Source organism: Rhinoderma darwinii, chromosome 13 (assembly GCF_050947455.1).
Source record: "Rhinoderma darwinii isolate aRhiDar2 chromosome 13, aRhiDar2.hap1, whole genome shotgun sequence".
Lineage (NCBI taxonomy): Eukaryota > Metazoa > Chordata > Amphibia > Anura > Rhinodermatidae > Rhinoderma > Rhinoderma darwinii.
In genome coordinates, this window is record NC_134699.1 from 40,608,785 (window position 1) to 40,627,944 (window position 19,160).

The 19,160-nt window shown below is 41.2% G+C and overlaps 1 protein-coding gene across 1 annotated transcript in view; it reads right to left on the minus strand.

Annotated features, from left to right (window-relative positions):
- The window catches only part of KIAA1755 (KIAA1755 ortholog), a 45,397-nt gene that overhangs the window by 6,909 nt on the left and 19,328 nt on the right, over window positions 1-19,160 (minus strand). The window contains exons 9-15 of the mRNA XM_075846805.1: window positions 13,531-13,669; window positions 12,866-12,988; window positions 12,443-12,634; window positions 11,313-12,295; window positions 10,149-10,398; window positions 9,664-9,753; window positions 6,871-7,092 (exon numbers count right to left, since the gene is read on the minus strand). Of these exons, the coding sequence (XP_075702920.1) occupies window positions 6,871-7,092; window positions 9,664-9,753; window positions 10,149-10,398; window positions 11,313-12,295; window positions 12,443-12,634; window positions 12,866-12,988; window positions 13,531-13,669 (1,999 nt within the window). The remainder of the gene's footprint in view (window positions 1-6,870; window positions 7,093-9,663; window positions 9,754-10,148; window positions 10,399-11,312; window positions 12,296-12,442; window positions 12,635-12,865; window positions 12,989-13,530; window positions 13,670-19,160) is intronic.

Sequence of the window (19,160 nt, forward strand, 5' to 3'; positions counted from 1 at the left end):
CCCAAGTCCAGAAGTCTTGAATCATAGGACAATCCCATATCATATGTTGGAAACCTGCAGGGCTATATGAACATCTGTGACATTGAGGACTAGTTCTCCTACACATTTTGTGGAGACGGACCGCTGTGAGATAACTCCATGGGATTCTAATAGATTCAATCTGGATTCCTCATCCAGGGATGGAATCAGCTCCTGACACCTATCCAATGCTGGAAAAGCTGCTTTTGCGTGAAGGAGGAAGGAATAGATGGAGGAGATTAAGCCTCATTATTATGATCTCATAATAATACCAATTAAAGGATAGGAGGTGATTGAAATGACCCTACTACTATACTGGACCTGTAATGAATGGCACAATTGTAAATATTTATAGAAGGCTTCCCGTGGAACTCGATAGGTCTCCTCAATCTGGGTGAAAGATAACATAACATTGTTTTCAAATAGGTCACCAATTATATAAATACCTAGTCGCGACCAAAATTCATCATCCTGTGAGTGACTCAACTGATTCATTGCGTTATTGTGCCATAGGGGTGTCTACGCTATTATCTGGTCTTGCCAGGAGATCTTTAATGCTGTGTCCCAAACTTTGCAGCCACTTTATCAATTGGTAAGGATTGTCTTCCAAGTGGAACTAAAGGATCTAGTACAGGTCATAAATTAGGCAATCCCAAGTAACTTGCTAAACATTTCTCCAAACCTACTGGTTCCCCAGGGGACACCCAGGAGTCCAAGTATTTAAGGTGACCAGCCAGATAGTATAGATACAGATCAGAAAGAGCCATAACTGCCAGATCCTTATGGCTTTGCAGTTTTGCCAATTGCAATTTAGATCTAGAAGACCACCAAATCAATGTAATAATTTGTGAATCCATAGCTTTAAAGAACGACATGGGGATATGTACAAATATATGTTGTAAGACATATAAGCACATCTTAATAAGATTTATACGACCCACCACTGAGAGGGGTAGGGCCGACCAAATCCTGAATTTATCGCTAAACAGGGGGATCAGAGGATCAACATTTGTCTGTACCATGTCAGAGTCCAATCTAGTGACATTAATACCCAGGTATTTAAATCTGGAAACCACTCTCAAGCCAGATAACAACGAGTCCTCCATAGTATTTATGAGCAGGGAGAAATACATCAGACATGACTTGTCCCAATTAATATGTCACATAGTTCCATAATTACATAGCTAGTATGGTTGAAAAAAGACACATGTTCATCAAGCTCAACCAAGGGATGGGAAAGGGAAGGGAAAAATTTCTACACATAGGAGCTAATATTTTTTTGTTCTAGGAAATTATCTAAGCCTTTTTTAAAGCCATCTACTGTCCCTGATGTGACCAGCTCCTGCGGTGACTATTCCATAGATTCACAGTAAAGAAGACTTGTCGCCTCTGCAGGTTGAACCTTTTTTTCTCCAGACGGAGGAAGTGCTCCCTTGTTTTTTTGAGGGGATTTTACATGGAACAGGATTTCACCATATTTTTTGTATGTGCTATTCATATATTTATATAAGTTAATCATGTACCCCCTTAGTCGTCTCTTTTCAAGGCTAAATAGGTTTAATTATTTTAATCTTTCCTCATAACTTAGATTCTCCATGCCCCTTATTAGCTGTGTTGCTCTTCTTTGTATTTTTTCCAACTCCAGGGCATACTTTGTATGAAATGGAGCCCAGAACTGAACTGCATATTCTAGATGAGGCCTCACTAATGCTTTGTAAAGTGGTAATATTACATCCCTGTCCCACGAGTCCATGTCTCTTTTAATACACGACAATATCTTGCTGGCCTTTGAAGCAGCTGATTGACATTGCATGCTGTTATTTCGTTTATGATCTACAAGTACACCCAGATCCTTCTCAACAAGTGCCTCCAAAGTATAGCCCCCCCCTAGGACATATGATGCATGCAGATTGTTGGTACCCAGATGCATAACTTTACATTTATCTACATTAAACTTAATTTGCCAAGTGGATGCCCAAACACTTAGTGTGTTCAAATTCGCTTGCAATTTATGAACATCTTCCATAGACTGAACAATACTACATAGCTTGGTGCAAAAATAGAAATAGTGCTATTAATCTCATCCTCTATATCATTAATAAATACGTTGAATAATAGGGGTCCTAGCACTGAACCCTGGGGTACACCACTTATAACCGGGGACCATTCAGAGTAGGAATCATTGACCACAACTCTCTGGATACAGTCCTTGAGCCAATTCTCAATCCAATTACAAACTATATTTTCTAAACCTATAATCCTTCATTTACCCATTAGACATCTATGAGGGTCAATGTCAAATGCCTTTGCAAAGTCCAAAAACACTTTATCCACAGCGGCCCCTCTGTCTAGGCTTCTGCTCACATCTTCATAAAAACAAATCAGGTTGGTTTGATAACTTCTGTGCTTAGTAAAACCGTGCTGGCTGTTACTTATAATACTATTTTTTGTCACATAATCCTATATATAGTCCCTCAATAGACCCTCAAACATTTTCCCCATGTTGGATGTTAAGCTTACTGGTCTATAATTACCCGGGGAAGACCTGGAGCCCTTTTTGAAAATAGGCACCACATTTGCCCTGCACCAGTCCCTTGGCACTATACCAGTCACAAGAGAATCTCTAAATATTATCAAGAGGGGGACAGAAATAACTGAACCAAGCTCTTTAAGAACTCTAGGGTGTAACCCATCTGGTCCTGGGGCCTTGTGTACATTTATTTTATTTAACTTAGCACCATATCTACATTCAGCCTACATTAATATATCAACTGATATATTAACAGCACTGGCACCGGCTACATCAGCTGCTCTTTCTTCTGTTGTATATACAGAGCTGAAGAACCCATTTAGTAACTCTGCCTTCTCTTGATCCCCTGTCACCAACTTCCCATTACCACTATTTAGTGGTCCTACATGTTCAGACCTTGGCGTTTTTGCATTTACATACTTGAACAATTTTTGGGAATTTGTTTTACTATCATTGGCCACTTGCCTTTCATTTTGTATTTTTGCTGATTTTATTACCTTTTTACAGATTTTATAATTTACAGAGGCTACAGCTATACCCTCAGATTTGTATTTTTCAAATGCCCTTTTTTTCTTATATATTGCCCTTTTTACAGAAGGTGTAGACCAGAGTATTCTCTAAATAGGTTAATAACTGTCATTGCCCTATTCAATGATCCATCTGGAGAAGACAAAAACAATAGCATGTCGTCGGCATATAAGGCTACACGGTCTTCTCCAGAGCTAAGAGGCATACCTCTAAAGATTTAATAATTTCTGAGTAAAATAGCCAGGGGCTCTATAGCGATAGCGAATAATAATGGAGATATCAGGCAACCTTGCCTGGTGCCTGATTAATATATGGGGAGAGTTGTCCATTCAAAGAGATAGCCGCTCTGGGATGGCGACATAAGATGGCAATCCATTGTCTAAACACAGGTCCAAATCCAAACTTATGAAGAATATGCAGTAAATATGGCCATTCAATGGAATCAAAGGCCTTGGCCGCATCTATAGAGCCGAAGCCCAGTCCTCTCCTTGTCTCAATGCAATTTGGGGAAAAACTTGTGCCCTGCTCAAGTTATCTGATCTACTCCTCCCTGAAATAAAACCCAGCCTGATCAGAGTGTGTGATAGAAGTCATAATGCCGTTGAGCCTATTCGCCAAAACCTTTGTTAGTATTTTATAATCAACGTTAAATAACGCTATTGGTCTATATGAGGCGCAATCCATTGGATCTTTATCCGGTTTTAGTATAACAACTACTATGGCTTCATAAAACGAGTCCGGTAGAGTCTATGCAAGTAAGGATGCTCGGTACGTTTTAAGCAGTTCTGGAATTAGTTGTGCTTGGTATTTCAGGTAAACTTCTAAAGGTATGCCATCCGGGCCCGAGGCCTTCCCTTTGGACATGGCCGACAATGCTTCAGCTATCTCTTCTGCAGTAATAGGGCTGTCAAGTTTAAGTTTTTGATCATTAGTTATATTTGGACATGGTGCAAGGTCACAATAGCTAATCAGATCAGCTGTTGATTTATCAAATCTAGATAGATATAAGTCTTTATAGAAGTCAGAGAATGCAGAAAGTATATCAGATGTGGAGCTTAGAATAGAGCCACTAGGACAATTGAGCTTTAAAATAGCTGGCGATGAAGTATTCTGATGAACTAAATGTGCCAGCAGGCTACTCGATTGGTTACCCTGTTCGAAATATTTCTGACTAGTGAAAAACATTCTGCGCTTACTCTTTTCAGTCAGGCATAGCAGGCCCGCCAGTAATCAAGTAACTCTATTGCTGTCTGATGGGTCAGAAATGTAGGTTGCCTCTAAGATTTTACAGGTATTAGCCAGTTTGTTCTCTCTTTTTACCGATTTCCTTTTGACATAGGAAATAGAGGACTAGAGACAGCCCCGTAGGTATGCCTTTTGTGCATCCCAGTAAGCGGAGTGATTAGGATCATTCGCATTTTCCTGATCATAGATTTGTAGCTGATCTGGGATACGGTCCTGATGGGTAAATTGTGTTAACCAGAACGGGTGTATCTTTCTACATGCTGAACTAACCCTACTCTGGTATGCCTCCATGCGAGCTAGAATAGGTGAGTGGTCAGAAAATGCACGGGGTAAATAGACTGGAGTGTTAAACAGGTCTTCAAATTACCACAGATATAGTCTAAATGGGACAGTGAGTTTCTCCCTGGTGTGTAGCAGGTATATTCCATTACCTCGGGCCAAAGATGTCTCCAAAGGTCATGCCATCCAATTTCTAAGAACAATGATAGGAGAGAAGACCTAGGTAAGGATTGGGGGTCAATCGCACCTACCATCCTAAATTTATCCAGTATAGGGTTAGCTATGGTATTGAAATCTCCCATACATATAACCTTTGCTTGAGGATATGCAGAGGCAAATTTGGCCGCCTCATATAAGACTGCCAAGGATTGTGTGGGAGGGATATATATACCTAAGAGAACATAAGGGTGACATTCAATCCAAGCATGTACAAAAATATAGCGGCCGTCTGGGTCTTTCCTCAAGACCCCCGGCTCCCACCTTAGGGACCTATGAATAAGTATGGAGAAACCTCTGCAGTATGAGGATTGTGTGGTATGAGCTGACCATTGTATCCACGTTTTTTGCATAAACCTAACCGTATCAGGCATCAAATGCGTTTCCTGTAGACATATCACTTATGGACCGCGTGCGCGAATCTACTATCACAATATACTCAAGGACACCATACACTGTGAAATAAAGTTAAAACAAGTAAACAATAGAACAAACAGCAGAACTTGGAAATCTCCTCAGAGACTAGATGGTATGTCTAACTGATGGAGATTTGTGGCTATCTGTGATAAACTAGGAACTGTACACAGACTATTGCTCCATCTATCCAACATCCAGCATCTCCGAACCTGTATATTACAGGTGGATAAAGTATGAATGGAAAGAGCCCACAATTACATATAAGCAATATAGTAATCCGTGGTGAGTTCAATTATCAACAACCACCATACAATGGTGAGGAGTGACATGTCGTCCCAGGCTGGACCCAACAAATCCGAACAGGGCCATCACATAGCCCTACAGCAATACAGCATGAGTGAACATTGAGACCAATTTAAGTTCCGTGTAAATAGCAGTACAGTACTTTAGAATATTACATGTGTCTCAACCAAAGAGGAAAATGTTGAGTTTCGTATCCACTTCTTCCAGCAACTATCTAAATGGTAGGAAGTAGTTAACAGAAGCACTACTCCTAAGCATATAATTAGCAAATGCGTCCGATAGTGTTATATATTAATGTACAGTTTAAGCATAAGTAACACTCAGCTCCGGTAGACCGTCTGTAAATCCAATGAGAGGGTTCAAGAAGAACTACATAGCAAGAGCAAGAAACATCTTCATGGCGCAGCAACATTCCGCCACTATATACAAGGGGCTGTGTGGCACTACTAAGAGGGGCTGTCTGGCACTATCTACAAGGGGGCTGTATGGCACTATTTACAAGGGAAGGGCTGTGGCTCTATCAACAGGGGGCTGTGTGTTGCGCAATCTACAGGGGTCTGTGTGGCACTATATACAGTGGGAGCTGTTTAGCGCTATATACAGGGGGGGCTTTATGGTGATATCGACAGGGGCTGTATGGCACTATCTACAAGGTGGGGCTGTATAGCACTGTCTACAGGGGGATGTGTGGCACTATCTACTAAGAGGGGGCTGTGTGACACTATATAGAAGGGAGGGGGGCTGTGTGCTACTATATACAGTGGGAGCTGTATAGCGCTATATACAGAGGGGGGCATAATGGCACTATATACAGGGGGGGGGGTTGTATGGCACTATCTACAAGGGGGAGATGGAAGCGCTATCTACAAGTGGGGTGTGACACTGTCTATAGGTGGGGCTGTATAGCACTGTCTACAGGGGGGCTGTATGGCACAATCTACAGGGGCACTATATATAAGGGGGGCTGTGTGTGGCACCTGGGGGGACCCAGTCAAGAGTTTGCTATGGGGCCCAGTCTTTCTTAGTTACACCCCTGGCCCTAGCGCAAGAACAGTATATTGGCCCCTTGCTCTTGAATAGCTCAGCATTGAGCATCCCCCTTAAGTATCTAAAGGAATCTATCAGTAATTGAGAGTCATGAAATTTATTTTCTCAGTGACTTACATGCAGCCATAATAGAAAGTAGGAAGCAGTTCTTAATGTGACAGTGTGCACCCTTGACTACTAGGCCCCGAGCAACTGTCCAAATTGCCCATATGGTATGTTCTCCCGCCGGTGTGTTGGATATATATATATAAAAAAATCTGATATTGTCCTTTATCAACATTTCTTACGTCACAATCCTGAATGTCATCCATGGCAAGCAGATCATTCCCGTGACGTAACTGGAATCTGACAACCTCCCGTGCAGCTTTTAGCTCTGCCTCCCTTGTACTCTGTCCTTTGCACTCCCACTCCATGTCCTGCAGGAGCAGACTGTACTTGCTGATACGCTGGATGGGTTTTAGAAGATAGGAGGAGAGATCCATCTTGTCTCCCAACTCCTGCTGCTTCCTCTGGGGAAATAGCACAAATTGGCATGAATGTCAGCCTAAGCTCACAAGATCATGCAAAATCACAATACAGCAATGCAATGTCTCAAAGAGGATTTCCAGGTTATATCTGATGGCCTATGATGTCCTTGTGCCCCTATCTGGTACTGCTGCTCAGCCCCATTTCAGCGAATGTACACAGCAGGCGGGGCCGCACCATCCATGAGGCGAGGTGAGCCACCCCCTCCTGCAATATAATTGTATCTGCTTCTATAGAACACAGGTACAATTACATGGGCCACTAGCTCTGGCAGGGAAAGGAACATTAGTTCCTTACCCTGCTATTCAGCGCCTTTTAATGATGCAAGTGGTGCGATGACGTCATCACACTGCTTGCATCATTGAAAGGTACTGCCATTCAGTGCCTTTCAATGTCCTGCTCTGCCATTCAGCGCCTTTCAATGATGCAACAGTATGATGACGTCATCGCGCCACTTGTGTCATTGAAAGGCATTGAATGGCAGGGCAAGGTTGTTCCTTGCCTTGCCATTAAGCTCCTTTCAATGATGCAAGTGGCATGATGACATCATCGTTTCGCTTGCGTCATTCAGCTCCAGCAGACTTGGTCAGAAGAGACCAGGCCTGCGTTGCTAGAGGACGATGCGGGAGCAGGATCAGGTAAGTATGTAAAGGTTTTTTTTTTTCAGTTACCAGTGTAAATGGCATTACCTACAGAGGGCTCTATCTACAGGGGGGCTTTATGTACAGGGGGCTCTATATATAGGGGACTCTGGGGGGCAGCATCTACAGGAGGCTGTATGTGGGGCACTATCTACAGGTGGATCTATGGGGGCCACTATTTATGTAGGGCACTATCTACAAGAGGCTCTATGGGGCACTATCTATAGGGGGTACTATGTATGGGGGGCACTGTCTACAGGGGGAGTTATGAGGGTGCACTATCTATAGGGGGTCTATAAGAGGGCACTATCTACAGGGAGTTCTATGAGGGGGCACTATGAAGGGGCACTAGCTATATGGGGCACTATCTACAGGGGGCACTATCTACAGGGGGCACTTTGTGTGTGTGTGGGACATAGTGTATGGCACTATTATAATCAGGGACACAGTGTATGGTGCTATTATAATAATGGACACATTGTATAGTGCTATTATAATCAGAGGTGCAGTGCATGGCAATATTATTTAGGGGCGTAGTGTGTGGCACCATGAGAATTTTATCTTCGTTTATAGGTGCGGAAATGTTTGAAACAAGAGAAGTTGAAGACCTCTGAGAAGCAAACTGCAGAAATTGGCCATGGCAGGGAGATGTCGTTATGAGGTCTAGACCGGATGGAGAAGAAATTAAAAAAAAGAACGTCTAGAATATGAGAAGACATCATCTGTGAATCACTCAATGTATATGTTCAGTCTGCCTCTAATCAGTACTGTAGTCACTGTATGATCTGCAGCGAGATGATGGATGGTATGATATTTTTTCTGTGAAACAGCAACTCCCGGCATATCCTTACCATTGTTCGGGCCATGCTAGAAGCTGTCGTTTTACGCAGTATAAACCTATATGGCAGGGGTTACACTGAATTTGCGAATGATCTCTGTACTGAGCTGTATTTGAGCTGGTGCTGTATATATGTACTGAAATTGGTTCTGGTGCTGTATTTATGTGCTGAGGTTGGTTCTGGGGCTGTATTTATGTACCGAGCTTTGTTCTGGTGCTGTATTTATGTACTAAACTTTGTTCTGGCGCTGTATTTATGTACTGAGTTTTGTATTCTGGTGCTGTATATATGCACTGAGCTTGGTTCTGGAGCTGTATATATGAACTGAGCTTGGTTCTGGTGCTGTATATACGTCAGAGCTTGGTTTTGGTGCTGTAATTATATAGGATATATTTATAATAACAAAATTGCAGGGCAGATGGACTTGTTGCAATTCATTGTCTATTTAATGGGAACCTGTCAGGTAGATTTAACCCCTTGAAATGCCACCATGCGGTAATACATGACCTGACAATATTTACAAACATTCCCCTGTATGTTTTTTCAGATGGAGCAAAATCTATAAAGTTAAATTTTAAAAAAAAAGCGCACACTGTATGTTAATTACTCTTTAAAGGGTCATTGGGCGGTGCCACTATCCTGAAGAGTCACACAGTCCTGACTCCAAACCTACCTTTCCATGCTTTATTGACATCTTCCTGTCTGTTCTACATCACTATCAGTCTCCTCCAGCTCTCTCGGATGTGCCATTGCCTTGTACTCCATGGTCAGGCACCGTGCAGCGAGGTCTAGTCCGAAACGGCGCATCTGCAAAAGTTGGGGGAGGCTGCTAGTGATGTAGAACAGCCAGGAGGATGTCAATTGCAAACTGGCAATAAACTGAAGGTAAAGAAATGGCAAAGGTAGGCAATATTCAATCCACACTTTCCTCTATCTCCTATTTCCATATTTATTAGAATTATTAGAAAAATAATATTGATGATAAAAATAAATTTACCAGGTAAATTAAGTTTTATTGTAGCTAACAATTCATCCTTTTTCTTTAAATTTGTTCAGGACGTTGTCTTGCCCATACCTTGAAAAATGTTGCCCCATGTTCCTGTAGTAGTCGGTCAGATTGAGGTTTGTTCTTGCTGTAAAAAGCATAAAGTCCAAACTGTTCCTTCTGTAATATAAACAAATGTTAACTTATATAGATCTGTCAGCTCTTCTTACATTATCTGTTTTAGTAAATACTGGTATTGCTAATGAAGTAACAATAATAGAGCATCTTTTCTTAGAACTCTGCATTGTGTGTCCCTATACAGTATGACACTTTCATCACTGATTCTTCAGTGTCATAGTTTATAGGGACATGGCTCATTGACAAGGGGAATGGTAACATCCAGTTTTCAATTTATTCATACATTTACAGGAGGAATAACAGAGGAACGACACAATGCAGGAGTCGGAGAAAGAGTATTTGGTTAAAGAGACATATCAGGAAAGGGCACAGGTCCTCTTTAGACAAATGATTGAACAAATGAATCCTTGATGAAAATGTTTGAGGAATTCACTTACATGTTTTAGAAAACAGCGTCCCACGTGACTCGGGTCCCTTCTGCAGCTTGTAAGTTCCTGCAGGAAAATATGGCTGTGGAATTCATAGAGTTTTTCCAAGTTTCCAAATATGGCAGCATGCTGTCCACGTAGGGCAGGTGGGAGATCTGGCTGATCCATCTCACTCAGGTAATGGGAAAGAACATAACCCAGGGAACATACATAGTCTCTCTCTGTGGCAAGCAGCTCTTCCATTATTCGGTGAAGCTTACTATATAAAACAAAGAAAAGAGTTTAATGTCATGAAAATTATTTGAAATATGTTCACTGATGCTCCAGAGTGTCACCAAACGATGAAAAGTTTCTAAGCACTAAGTATGGTCAAGTTAGCACAATTAACTGTGAAACTGGCCATACACATGGCAAAACTGCATGTGCGGAATCTGTACTATGGCACATGGAGTCCCTACGAGACAGTATTAGGGATATGTATGTAGGCACGTTGTGTGCTAATATATGGTACCTCCATGAGACACCATATTCTTCTAACACACAGGTTCTAAGACAGGTTGGACTGGCCAATCAGTGTACCAGAAGATCCTCTGTTGGGCCTAGGATCTGCAATGTAATGGCCCAAAGGTCCAGCTGAAGAAAACCCTATTTGGAGCTGACTTTAGAGCCAATAACTTGCCATTAGGGTCTATTTCTTATGAGTTGATTAAAAAATAACATATTAGACCATATAAATGATGCAATTATAAGTGGACATAATTTGTATAGATGGAGGTGTGGCCCAATAGTGGGCGCAAGGAACCCCATTGCTAGAAGCGTATTCCTACGGAAACCGTGAGAAAGAAACCTCTGTGTTTCTCTGAATCGTAGGCATATGGAGGTACAGTATGGGCACATAGCAGGCTATTGGTGTCGTATCACATGTCAAAACACCACATTCGGCCTAAAGTTCTATTTTATCTGCAACACGTACCAAAGCCTCAACTTACTAATACCGAACTCCCCAAATTTTACAACCTCTTTATTTATGTCAGAGCTTGCAAAATACTTTATATCTCCGTTGGGGACATGTGATCTAATTTGATTTTATATATCTATGGGTGCATTATTGAAAGCTGGCCACATATTCTGACCTAATGTCGACAGCAGAAAAATAACACTAGCTTCACTTACGCAAAGTTAAACTTTGCTGTCCAGTCACTATCCCTAGATGATTCAGTCATGGCTCTTCTCATCCAAGGCATACGAGGGGTAAGTGGTTCCATTGGTAGCAAGGGAGAAATGGCTGAAGAACTTTCTGAGTAATGTGAACCTGAGTCCCCTGTGGAGAAGCTGGCATGCCTAGAAAGGACACATCTTCTTCCTGACTGCTTCATTTTACTGTCACTCAGAATGCTCGAGTCATCACTATTGGCCCTGCCATAGGATACCCATGTGAAATGGTCTGCATTTGTTGCAGAGGATGACTGTACATTGGTTGATCTAGGAAGCTTTGGACTGGGAGTATGTAAAATCTCTAGAGCTTCATTGTTGGAGTTCTGAGCCATTAGCTCAGTGTTCTCTGGGTCAGACCCATTGTTGTTTTTTGTTTCTTCACTGGTAGAACATCCCTGGGAAATCAAAGTTTCTGGTGCTGCTCTTGCATTTCTTTGACTTCTAGAGGCTTTAAGAAATAGACCCATGGAACCAGCATGGAGACCAAAACTACAGCAGTTAATTACTGTTGATTCTGCAGACCTCATGTTGCCCCGCGGCCTGAATTCATCTTCCTCCTTTCGGCTTCTTTGTGGAACTTCACTTGAGAAACTAACCATTGTGTCTTCTCCTTTGTTACTGACGCTAGAGGACAATGTGGCATCCTTGTGCCAGGTTAAGGCTGCACTTTGCTCATCTTTACATTTTTCTAAAGTTTCTTCTATAAGTTGTTTAGCTTCCTGACATTTGAGCCAGGTCTCATTCCAAACAGCCAGTCCCCTACAACTGCTTAGTTTGTAGGATTCTTCTTTCATCTCCTGAAATTTGTCATCTGACAATTCCTCTGTTAGTCTCTGAAGGTAGGTCTCCAGGCACTGCTGGGTGTCTGGCTGGCAAAGCCTTTGTTCGGCCATCTTCAGTTGTCCCACATAGCGGCTGCAGCTCATGGTAAGCTGTATAATCTGGTGGAAAACATCAGGAGGAGATTTTAGGAAATCCATATATTATAGTCATGCTACATATCAATAACTCAGCTCATTATTTTATTTAATGATATATATCTGATGACCGAAGTAATAACTAAAGCATGCTCATAAATACTTATATACCTTGTCACAAAACTTGTACAGATTTAGAAGCTTCTCCAGTTCTTCCTTCTGTCTTTCAACATTTATGTAGAAGCTGCTTAGTTTGGTTTGGAAGGCTCCTCTTATAACCTTGAAATAATCCATCTCTGGAAACATGGCCATGCTAAACTTATTTGCATCATCCAGTAGGACCAGCCCATGGTTGTAATGCACCTGTAAGTAAGAAGCTTTAATAAAAATAAATTAGTACCAAAATGCTAACTTTAACTGAAAGATTGGTGAAATTGACCCAAAAAGTCACCCAAGCCTTTTAAAGGTCAATCCAACTTATACCAATTCTGGGCTCAAAGGTCTATTGATCATGTGCAGAAGTTTGGTAATAGGTAGTGAGATTAGTCTACTGAATATAAATTGTCTATTTTCATATTTATATGGAATACTTACTGTTGCTTGGAGAAAAAATTCCCTAAACTTTTTGTGATACTTCTCCAAAGTTTCTAAAGACCATTCCATAGTGTCCATCTCACATAACTGATTTTCTCCATCTCCATCCATCCATGAACTGAGCTGTGGGGGCAAACATGGAGTTAAAGAGGTTGTACAGTAGTAGACACACATGGCATTGACTGCATTTTCCTGTGGATATACACACATTAATACACACACAAAAGGAAGTATTCTGATTGTTTAATGTTTTAAAAACCACAAAACACTAAAATTCAATATAAAATTCCCCACACGTCCATAGGTGGTGTGCAGTATTGTAGCTCAGCCCCATTTACTTAAATGGAGCTGAGCTGCAATACCAGACACCGCCCATGAGTAGGTGTGGTGCTGTTTCTAGAAGAAAGCAGCAGTTTTTCTAGTCTTCTACAACCCCTTTAACTTTGGAGTGAGTTAAAAGTAGAATATCATTGTATCATCTATTAAATATAATTATTATTAATTCAGTTTTTTTCAAATGGTTGTTATACAATAATCTAATTATAATTTTATTATTTATCTTGATATTTTAATGCCAATACTGAAAGGTTCCTTTTTATTATGGATATTTTAAATCTCTATTTATTGATGATATTTGTCTTTTACTTATGCATTACGGTCTTTACCTGGTTAAACTGTTTTTCCAACTCCTGGATCTTCAACATTGACTCCAAAAGTTCCAGTCTACGGTTGGACTTAGTAACTAGAGCGTGCACTCGTTCTTCCAAATGGTTATACATTTGCACAGCTGACTCCACTGCGCTCCTAAAAGATCAAGAACAATTAACATTTTCACTGGTGACACTTTTTGATCTACTAATTGTGAATATCTATCTAGTATTTAGATTAAAAATGATTTGACTACCAGCAAAGAGCAGTTTGCGCTCTGGAAGACCCAGAGTGTTTGTGCATTATTACATGGATTGCTAATTAATATATCAGCTTATTGTTGGGGGTATACAAAGCAGTTTTCCAAAACAGATAGCCTCTTTAGGCAGGATTCATATTGCATTTTTTTAAATTTGCATTCTCTTTATTTAAAACAGCTTTTCACATTTATTATATAATATATCGTATCATATTTTTACATTCTGATAATAGCTGACAATTGAGAAGGAAACAAAAAAGCCAAAAGTGAGAGAGTGAAATACTCTTAATGTAAACAAATATGAAAATATCATGTACTGCATAAAACATCAACAAAATGTATTAAACCTAGCCAAAATCCATCACATATCAATAGCTACCAAGCGATAACCTATCTTGTCTAGCCTCACTAATGGCCAACTCAGATGGTCAATTTCAGTTTTCCTAAAGACCCCTTAAAGTCGTTTTCCCAGTTAAAAAAAAAGTGTCCAAGGGAGGAGGGAATGCAATAAAACAAAAAAAGAGGAATTACTTACCCGACAGTACCCCTGGTGTTTGATGTTTTATTGCATTCCCTCCTCCCTTGGACACTTTTTTTTTTATTAACTGGGAAAACTCCTTATCTGTGAAAAAACAGCCTTTACATCCCTTCCCACTGCTGTTTGTTGACATGGCTGCAGCGATGATGTACCCATATACCGATGTGTTCACTGCAGCCTATCACTGGCCTCAGCAGTCCTGTGCCGTATACCCACTGAGGCTAGTGATTGGCTTCAGCGATCACGTGGGTATACAGGTACGTCATCACTGAAGTCATGTCAACAAACAGTGGCAGGAAGGCCTGGGCAGCTACATTGAAACACCAGGGATCTGCGGGTGAGTAACGCTTCTTTTTTTGTTTTATTGCATTACCTCTCCCCTTGGCCCCTTTTTGTATCCACTCGTAAAACCCCTTTAAGGTTCTCTAAGTGGCACCAAAGATGTGTGTTGAGACAATGACACGATTTTCTCAAATTCTCTGAGAGGAGAAAAGTTACAATGGAAGGCTTCCATTTTTTTTATCAATAGCTTGGCATGTGTTACTTTCGTTGTTCCGCCTCAATCTTTTCTGCAAATTGGTATGTTTTCGTCTGCATGGTAATGTCTGACATACTGGGAACTCTAAATTGCAACCAGGATTAAAGGAGACAGCGCTTTAAGCGATCCTCCGGTCCCAGGTCAAAATGTATTATAAATACTTTGTTTTTATAGTTGCTGACTGTGCAACTATAATAAACAAGGTACTTGTAACATATCTTCAGTGGTTATTTTTAACTGGTTTCCAACGACATATGTATTTTCACAGCACAAAGTACAAATGGACTGAAAAAGAACCACAAAAAGGAATTGAAGATACATTATAAAAGAAGATTTGACATCTTTTCACTGGAGTTAATCAAAGGTGGAGAAACACTTGTTTTACCATAATAATACAAGTAATAATAACCTTTATTTATATAGCGCCAACATATTCCACAGCTCTTTACAATTAGGACTCATATAATCAGCCATAATACGGCTCTGAGATGTATGGAGCTATAATAAGCCACACGTAAAAATAATTTGGGCCATACTGTACCTACGTATGCCTCCCATTTTATACTAAACCGTAAATCAAAACTGTGGCATCCATGGTATGTTATACTATGGAGGTATTTTTCCCTAGAAGCATTGTATTATGGAGTACGGAGGCATCATGCAGCGGCACACAGTGTCTCCATAGTAAAAAGCAGGAAGGATTCCGAGTATCGCTATACAGGCCCTTAGGGGAAGTGACAAACATAAAATGACAAATAATGAGAACAAATGAACATCACAATCAGACAAAAAGGGAAAAGACACTGATCGTAAGAGCTTACAGTCTAAATACTATGACAGTAATGATGGCCAAAATTGGGGTTCACTGTGGTATAATAAATATAGCTGAAATAATGAAGAATATATTCGGTTACAATTTGGCCCTAGGTTCTTATTTAGTAGCTAGCGGCTGTGTGCTTTGGGGGTGAGCATGTTTGCTTCTTTGCATCTCATTCATGGGCACAGAAAGCTTCCATAGGGATTGAAAGTATGCCGAATTCTGCAGGAATGGAGCTCGGAAATTACACGTTAACACTGCTATATTGCAAAATGAATCTAGTGTTTGGTTATTTCCGCTGTATTTATGGACTCCCAGAGAACCTTTTATTTATTTGCAGGTCTCCTCACTACTACTGTTAACCAACAGGCTCCATTTTTCTCTACATAAAACTATATGCTGACCTTTAATGTGAATGTTGTGATCTGGATTGATTTGCCTAATTGTCCTTTCTTCAGATCCAAGGACTCCTGGCTTGTTTTATTATCCCTTTTAAGTACATAATATAGCATTTTATGGATTCTCCTTTTCAATGCTCATGAATACCGGTACGTCTGCCAGGCTTGTAAACCTATAAACCTCTCTGTGGAGAATTATATTGAATTTTAGTGTTTTGTGGTATTTGAGACATTACACCATAAGGATACTTTATTCTGTGTATATCTAAAGGCAAATGGACAAATGTTTTTAACCCAATCAATAATTTTAACCCAATCAGGAAAAGGGCTGCCTATAGTGAAGGCCATAACCACATCTACTGCAGTTATTTTCCATGCAGAATATCATACTCTACACAGATCTCAGTATATTATTATGCAGAAACATGTTTTTGCCTGGAGATTGAACATAAGTAAACACCTACTTATGTTCAATCTCCCAGATCACTGTCCAGGATTAGAAAACATTGTTCTGCTTTTTCGCAGCTCAGCCCCTTCACTTCAAATAGGATGAGCTGCCATACAAGACATTGACAGACGTGGCGCCATTTCTGGAAAAAAAGCAGATACTTTTTTTCTACTCCCGGACAACCTTATTATTGAAGGTGTAACTACTCATCATTATTAGGCTCCATTCTCACCAAAGCCGGAGGACAAGTGGAAGCACATGTGGCTGCCAGGAGGCCATTTATTTGCACCCATTACCTTTGCTGTTGGATGGTGAGTACCTGTGAAGAACTCCTCTTTCCAAAGCAACTGCATTATTTCCTAACTAGGGGTTGAGAAATTGGCCCACGGGTCATGGAAAAATCAAGGAGGTCGAAACAAACACCAGGATCTTCTATCATGGGTAGAACATCCGGCTCCATAATGGGGGACTCCATTTGATTTTTGCATTGCGGCCCCATCTGTTCCTTTCTCCCTACCAGTCTTCTTAGCGAGGATACAAGTACAAGGAAAAATGGAAAACTATCCCAAACCTTTCATTTTGGAGTTTTTCCCCTCTCCTTAATTAAATTAAAGCAGAACAGATACATCTGATGCTAATGAAAATATGGCCTAATATAGACATACAAGTATACATTAGCTTGAGCTTATCCTAAATTTCACTCTTTTTTCTTTCTGATTGCTGCCCCAGTGCTGTGCAAGTTGCTATCAGGAGCAGAATCTTTATGTGTAAGCTCGTATAGGCCTGCGTGCTAAAGGGCTGCTTGTTGACAAGAGCTGAGTAGTCTGAGGACATGTAATGAGTAGTATTTAACACCTATCACTCCCCAATGAGTACAAGCTTGGCTTATTCCAATTCGTAGTTAATACTGAGCACAGCTGTACTGCAGTGCCACCAAGCGGAGACAAATAGAAACATTAAAAAAAAAAAGAAAATGGCCTTTTTCCAAATTAATAAACAAAACTACAAATAGTAATACATATAACAAACAGCAAACCAAAGCAAAGGATTAAACGAATTAAAGAGGTTCTAGAAAAAACATGACTGAAAAGTGTGAGGCGATATATGTAGCCCATTCAAAGACTACAGATCCCGGTAATGGTGCCTGTATTCTGCTGACAACAGCATGAATGGCCCCACTTGTTAAGGAAAAATTCAAGTCTTACATATACATTAGGGTCTGGGTAGGTTCACACTAAAGAGTACACATGGTTACAACTAGAGATGAGCAAATCCATTCTACACAAATCAAATTCATCCCGAATTTCCCAAAAGTTTTGGATTTTCACAAATCTTTTGGGATTTGTCCCGCACAAATCGCTAAAAATGGTGGCTGCCATTTTACAGATCAGGAGAAGACAAGAGGATAGAGAAGAAGGATCAGAAGACCTCGGGCGGCAGCCTGGCGGACTTTCCCATAATACATTTTAGGCAGGCCTCCCTCTATAAGCAGCCTAATTTTAGAGAGGAACAGGAGTCAGTCAGTGTCAGTGTGTTGTTTAGACAGTCTCGGACAGCCACAGAGTGTAACCCACGGCCGCACGCGATGGATCCCATTGTTAGTCAATTGAGTCATATCGATCACCGCTGGTATTCGTTGTGTAACGGGACGCTTTGTGTCATGGTTTCCGTTATAAATAGGTAGAACATTGCAATTCTGAACAGAGCCTTATTCTGAAAAAGTGGCATCTTCCTCGCATTCCAGCAGCCAATAGCACAACTCTCCCTGCCTGCAGGTTATGTTCACATGTCTCCTCATTAAGAAAAAAAATCCATCTAGCCTAAGACCGTACATACTAGACAGGGAGGAGAGGTTAGTCTTTGCACACATCACATTTGTTAATTCCGTCAAAGCTTTATGTGGGGAGGATTTTCTGACGCATACCTCTGACGGAATAACTCTGAGGCATACAGTCGCATACGTCGCCCATAGGACCCCACAGTAGAAAAACTTATACCGTTATGCCATACAGCAAAAAAGAAGGTATGCCGACACATACCGGCCTGGCATATGCCAAAAGGACACTCTTGGCATGCAGGGTGAATGGGGGCCTATGTATACGTTGTGTGTATGGGTTGGGAGTTTTCCTTGCATATACTCCAAATGTGGGGTTCTAACGTAGTGAGAACCAAGCCTGAGCTACAGCAGTATCTTTTACTCAGTGGCATAGCTATTAGGGTCGTAGTGGTCGCAGTTGCGACCGGGCCCCTAAGCCTGGTGGATAGAGGATAGGGGGGGGGGGGGCTTTAACTTAACGGCCCCCTCTCTCCACCGCAAACACAGACAGCACAATACATTACAAACTGTGGGTCGCGACCCCCTGGGACATCGTAAGAAGCCCTTCGGGGGGTCGTGAGTCACTCATCGAGGTCCCGGTTCCAAATGTATCTGCGTCCTCAGGCATTTATGGGCGCTGTTGGGCAACGCAGCTGGGCATAGGCACGTGCAGGTGTCTGGTGGTGTTGGGGAAGGGTAGGGGGGCCCAACCTGAATTCTTGCACCAGGTCCCATGAGCCTTTAGCTCCGCCCCTGCTCTTACTCATGCTGTGAAAGGGAAGCATGTATCTTGTTATAGTCTCTCTGACTCAGTCTGTGTGACCCCTCTGCCA